The 6671-nt window shown below is 35.3% G+C and overlaps 1 protein-coding gene across 1 annotated transcript in view; it reads left to right on the top strand.

Moving 5' to 3' along the window:
* LOC107754729 (MAP7 domain-containing protein 2-like) overlaps positions 1-6157 on the top strand; it is a 21924-nt gene extending 15767 nt beyond the window's left edge. Inside the window, exons 11-18 of the mRNA XM_016571296.1 lie at positions 463-613; positions 1133-1304; positions 1688-1792; positions 2648-2698; positions 2964-3018; positions 3270-3367; positions 4000-4313; positions 4946-6157. Of these exons, the coding sequence (XP_016426782.1) occupies positions 463-613; positions 1133-1304; positions 1688-1792; positions 2648-2698; positions 2964-3018; positions 3270-3367; positions 4000-4311 (944 nt within the window). The 3' untranslated portion in view covers positions 4312-4313; positions 4946-6157. The remainder of the gene's footprint in view (positions 1-462; positions 614-1132; positions 1305-1687; positions 1793-2647; positions 2699-2963; positions 3019-3269; positions 3368-3999; positions 4314-4945) is intronic.
* Positions 6158-6671: the final 514 nt, after the last annotated feature.

The raw sequence follows: 6671 nt of genomic DNA, 5'->3' as shown, positions 1-6671 counted from the left end.
CACATCAGCATCGTGATGTGAACCATATATATATATATATATATATATATAATTTAAACTATCTTTTATTTCTGTATTTTTATAAAATATCTTTCAGTTTCTTATAAAAATATAAAAATAATATAGAAAATATTTCTATCTATGTATATCATGATAGATATTGGTGCTGTGACATATTGACATATATTGACTATATATGTCTATATCTATGCTATAAGATTTTGATAATATTGTATACCATGCATACATAGCCTCATTAGTATAAAAGAGTTACTATATAAATTTATATACCCTTGAGACTAAAGGGATCCCGCTTTGTGGTCTGTCTTATTTTTTGAACTTGTTTAAACTCATTTTAACTGCAATGATATTCATCAGTTGTATTTATGCCTTTCTCATTCACAGCAGCTTTAAATTGTGAAAATGATTTACACTCGCTTATCTTGTTTTACTCTCTCACAGATCCTTCACCTCTGAACTCTCCTGGCAAGGTGGTTGCTGGAACGACAGCTGCTGAGGAGGCGTCTCGTCTGCTTGCAGAACGCAGACGTCTGGCCAGAGTTCTGAAGGAACAGGAGGAGAAACAGCGCAGGGAATTGGAGGAGCAGGAAAAGTATGCGTGTGTATGACTGATGCTGTATTTCTCTGAATTAGTGTACAAAGCGTTCAGTGCTTGCCGAACATGACTCAGACATTTCTAATGAGTATGCGTTGCATAACTGTGTTCACAAATGTTTTTGAATCTTGTGCTAGAAATTTTAATCTGTGGGGTTTCTGCCAATTTTGAAGATGCTTTTTGTATGTGTTTTTCCTCACTTTATTTACAAATTTTTCAATATTTCAACAATACAGTTTAGATGTGTTTTTCAGTTAAAATGTATTTGGTAAGAACTTAAAAACCACAAAGTACCAAAATGCTGTACAATTATGAGTCTGAAAGGCATCTTATAAAAAGACAGAAATAAAAGATCATTTAAATTTGTAAATGCATGAAAAAAAAATGATTTGAATAATTTTCCAGAGTGATGTTTGTATGTCACTTGAATACAAGAGTATAAGAGTGAGATTTTGGTGGTGCAGGATAAAAGGCACTTTTGTGACGTGAGACTGTGTTGGTCTGTGTGATTTTCAGACTAAAGAGTGAGCAGCTTAAGAAGAGGCAGCTGGAGGAAAGAGCTCGACAAGAAGAGAAAGCTCGTCGAGCTGAGGAGGAGAAATGTAGACAAGAGCAGGAACGGAAGAAGAGAGAGCAGGAGGAGAAAAAACAGAAGGAGAAAGAGCTTCAGGCCCAGACGGAGAAAGAGGTCAGAAGATTTAAAGTGAAATTAGCCTTTTTAGTCACTGGACCAGAAGGCATTAGCTTGCTCTAAACTTCTGAAGAATGTAGAATCCTGTTTCAAAGCCAGCAACAAATAATGACAACAAGTCATTTTACATAGGTCCCAAATTTATTTTCACCTAGCATCCTTTTCTTTACTCCACTCTTCTAAATCTTCCATCTCTCCACAAGAAATATGAAGGAATCAAATAATAAGGCCAAGTACATACTGCAGTTAAATATGGTTCTAAATGAGCTCATAGTTGAACCGCTCATATCTATATCAGTCTATCTATCAGTCGATCTGTCATTCTTTTCTGTCTCTGTCTGTAGATTCCTAACCTTCAGTTGTGTCTATGTGTTTAATAGAAAGAGGAGGCAGAGATTCATGCTCAAAAGGATGCTGAGCGTCAGCGGCAGGAGAGAGAGCTTTTCAAACAGCAGGAGGAACAGGAAAGACAACAACGAAAAAAGGTAACACGACCAGCAGCAAGCCACCCCAAGTGAAACATAAACATACTAAAATGTATTTGAAATACATTTATTTCATGCTAAGTATGCTATAAATAAATTTACATATTTATGTGCTCAATAAAAATTGCACCCTGCAATTGTACTTTTAGTATACTAAACTGGTATACTTAAAATCCGCTAGACTGGAATAACTAATTTTGTACTTAAAACCCCTTAACTGTCACCGTCCCACCTGTGGGACGCTTGGCTATTACAAAATGAATTACGCTCTTTTACAATCAAAACTTTTTATAATCTTGACAAAAATCATATAATTGGAACGGTCTGAGTCTCAGGATTCCATATTTAGTGGTTATTTTGAGATAGAAGTAATATTGACAGAGAAATCAATATAAAATAAAATAAAATTAATATAGTGCATTTTCTTTACAGTAAATTTAAACTACCGTAACTTTTTGATACTTAAATATTTTTTTTTAAAATTCCACTTTTGCGATAATCCGCTGATTTAATGCACTTCAATTGTGCTGAGGTCTAAAAGTTAGATATACTGATGTATATTTGACTGTGCTGAAGTGGAACTATTGCAAGTATACTTTAGTTACACTTTAAATGTCTTGCATATTGACATTATACAGGGATCATACAGTACAATCCTTATTAATAGTGATATTAAAACACATTTAATACTAAGAAATGTGCATTGTGCAACTCCAAAATAAATTGTAATTATAATTTTATATCAGTAAGTCTTAAGTGATATGTCAATAAATATGTTATGTCTAATATAATATAATATAATATAAAAACTATCCATAGAAAAATACTAAAATGTGCTTAAATTGTTCTCTGCAGAGAATTGAAGAAATAATGAAGAGAACCAGGAAGAGTGACGGTGAGATGAAGGTATCAGTGAGAAACAAACTGTCCATCACATTTAACTTTATAACTGTACAGTGTCTTCAGTGAGATGAATAAAGTATGTGTACTACACTGTAGTAAAGTGTGACTCGTCACAAAAAAAAAAGCAGTTAAATTAGACTATACCGGCATGGATTACCATCCATGTGAATGTGACCCAAATACCCCTTTTTGTGTTAAGTAAAGAAAAGTAGAGCGTAAATGATTGCTCTGAAAGGTAAAGTAACAGAATGACCTGATATTCACTCAGAGAGAGGACAGCCCAGAGCCCTTGTCTCCTGTCTCCCACCCCATCTCTCCTCCAGGTACGACTCAACCCTGCTCTCTCACCCTCACTATCACACACCAAACATTGTTGAAACCCATGTTAATAACAACATTTTAAAGTATTATTGGGTGTTTTTTTCTATGTGGCTATCCTTAGAAATGATACCTACGCATTGAGGGTTGCCTATTTTGTGAATGCATCTAAAAGTGTTCACTACTGCCAGTCATAGTCCGTTTTTAGACTGTTCTCACCCTAGAGGCAAATGTGTATATACTGCTAATGTATCAGGCCAGCCCTGCTGGTATTTTTCCATCGCTGCAGTATCTGCAGCAGTGGCAGGAGAGGGCAGCAGGGGATCGTATTCTCTGTCAAAGGTTGTGTTCAAGGTGATCTATTCAAAGACTGCACTGACTATATTTAGTCTGCTCTGCATTAAATTGCAGTCATTTGTGTGGCTTTTGACTATATTAGTTGTTTTAGAAAGATGTGTTGGTGACATAATGCACATAATGAATCACAAAATACAAAAACAACCAGTGTACAACATGTTCAGTTCAGTTGTCTTGCCGTCACTAGCCGTCTCGAATATGACTCATATATTTATAATAAGCATGCGTTGCATAACAAATGTTAAGAAAGGCTTGCGCTAGAAATATCTACTACTAGTGAAATTTTATTTACACTATAATACTTAGAAAGGATGCATTAAATTGAACTAAAGTGGCAGTAAATACGTGTTACGATAATATGTATTTCAAATAAAAATGATTCTCTGAACTATTCATTCATCAAAGAACCATGAAAACAGTGTATCATGGTTTCCACATACACTTGAGACTGGTTTTGTGGTCCAGGGTCACATATAAATCCCATATTCAGTCGATTTTGAGAAAATATTTAGCATATTTATTTAGCATATTTACATAATTATTATTTTGTATCTTTGGTATGCAATTCATTATTCTGAATAGATACTGACCCATTATCAACATTTGGAGGGTATGAGGCCTAACTAAAGTACCTCAAATTTACTGGGAATATTGTGGTCTTCTTTGTTTTTTGTATTCTCAGCCCCGTTTCGAAGGAGGAACTCATTTCCATCCCAGAATTCTCGCCAGTGAACTCTCCCCAGCAGATTGGAATGAATAACATGCGTGCTTTAGAGGACCTGTTGGATCTGACCGGACAAGTAGCTTATCCCAGACTCTCCCCTGCTGCCAGCCTGGGCGACTGCAACAAGAATCTAATAGAAGGGGTCTGTAGCCCTGGATCCGACTCGAAACTCGTTCCCAGCAACCCTCCAGCCTCTGACAAACACCACGTACAATAATGGTACAAGTTCGGTTGAATGCAATTTGTATACTTTTGCATGAGAATAGATTGTAATCAACAACAGATCTACACTACAGTTCAAACGTTTGCGTCGGTACGTTTTTTTTTTTTTTTGTAAACAACTTGCTAATTGAGATGTAACAAAATGTTTTTGAAATGTCTCTTATACTCTCTAATACAGTAACAATAATATTGTGAAACATTATTACAATTAAAAATAACTGTTTTCTATTTGAATATATTTAAAAATTTAATTTATTCCTCCATTACTCCTTTATTACTCCAGTCAGAAATCAGTCTAATATGCTGATTTGCCGCTCAAGAAACATTTCTTATTATTATCAATGTTGAAAACAGTTGTGCTTCTCTGTATATTTGTTGAAACCATGAGAAACTTTTTTTAGGATTCTTTTATGAATGCAATCTTTAATGTCAACTGTGATCAATTTAATCATCTTTTCTAAATAAAGAAATGAATTTCTTTGATAAAAAAATGTTACTGACCCCGAAGTTTTGAACTATAAAATTCTCACAAGTCTAGTAAGTTTCAAATAGATTTATATCCAAATAAATTTTTGTTCATATTTTCATACAGATTTGTCATCATAAACATATTTTCCTCTATTTACCAGGTAATGTGACAGACCACATTGATGCAGCTGACTGCAATGGGATAACTGCTCATCTCTTTCAACAGAAATGGAAAGAAAGTGGAAATGAAGGAAGAAAATACTTCGTCTGTCTAGTTTCAATGTTGCCCTCATTAAAAATGATGTCCTTCTGCCTTTAATCTTTACAGCACAAAAACCAAGTGCATTGAAGCTGTGGTTCAGTATTATGGACTGAATTTAATTCAAGTGTGTAGTGTTCACCAAATGTGTGTGTTGTGTGTATGTTTATATACGTACAGATGTGGATGGCCAAAATTGCTGGTAAGAGGGTTTGGACATAATACTTTGAAGGTATCTTATGCTAGAGTTCAACATTTTCCAATGACAGTCATCACTGGATAGAGACAGAACACTGATTGGTTACTCTATATTATTAGGAAGCATAACTGTATGAAGTAATAAATAGTGTGAAATATTAATGGTTTCTTTGCCAGTCGACTCTCTCTCTCTCTCATTGGTAACAGTATTATGAACTGTTTTGTTGAGAAATTGCTGTGTATTTTAAGCTCAACTAACATCTCCTGCATTGCATCACACTGTATTAAACCCCCAGTTTGCTATGAAATGCTTGTACCGCAGGACATTAGCACATTAGAGAAATATGACCATCAGTGAATACAGCATGTATAATATAAAAAGAATTAATGGCAGTCATCCCATTTTAAAGCCTTAGTTTACCAGTAATTAGTGTCATATTCCTCCGGTGTCATCACTGTGCTTAACAATGTAGTTTCAGTCTCAGAAGTTCTTTTGACAAATGTAAATGACAAATGCAAAATGTTATATTGGAGTCCTGACTTTATTCCTTAACATTGAAGGAAAGTGTTGTGGTCCAAACCAAAAACCCATTGATGTGCTTTTACTTCCCTGAACACTTCATTAGTCTATGGGTGTTGCAGGTATACATATGTTTGGAGTGGGTGGGTATGAGAGTTGACAGCTTTGTTTAATTGTTCTATATAATGTGGATGCACAAAGAAAAGCTTACTTGAAAAACTGTTTAATTAGCCTGCAGGGAACTTCTAAACTTCTCCAAGTGTCTCAGCTTCAATCTCTAAATACAGTACAGCAGGGACTTCAAGTTGTGATTACTGTAGATGATGTGCATGGTGGCATGAGCATCAAGCCATAATTATATGCCTAGAAATAAACCAATAAACTGTCTTTACCAGCTCATGTGTCTCCTGTACTTGATGGCATTTTTTTTCTAGTATTTTAATCCTGGTCTTAAGACATAAGACCTGGGGCCTCATTTATAAAAATGTGTGTACGCACAGATTTGATCTTAGAGTGTGCGTACACTAAAATCCACGGCAACGTTCATATTTATAAAAACGGTCTTTTACGTGGAAAAGTACTTGCCGTCACGTCAGGGTCTGAGCAGACGTACGCATTTTTCCTTGAGGCAAAGTCGGAGCACTGCAGCTATTTGAACATCTAAGCTGCAATAATAAAAGCGGTGTACCTGCAAGCAACGAATTCATCATAAACAACAAAGATGCAGTGTACGATATTAATTGTGCAGTGTAGTCAGATTTTTTTTTATTAGCGGGAGCTTTTGCGAGATTAAACTGACCTTTTAGTAGCCTAATGTTGAGAGTTCTTTACTCGCTTTCTGTACACAGTTTATCCCATGCTGTTGGTTTTTATTAGGGCCCAAGCCAGAAAGGCGCAGGGCCCTATTGAT

This window comes from Sinocyclocheilus rhinocerous, unplaced genomic scaffold (genome assembly GCF_001515625.1).
Source record: "Sinocyclocheilus rhinocerous isolate Xijiao unplaced genomic scaffold, SAMN03320098_v1.1 scaffold7524, whole genome shotgun sequence".
NCBI lineage: Eukaryota > Metazoa > Chordata > Actinopteri > Cypriniformes > Cyprinidae > Sinocyclocheilus > Sinocyclocheilus rhinocerous.
This window is presented reverse-complemented; position numbering and strand designations above follow the sequence as displayed.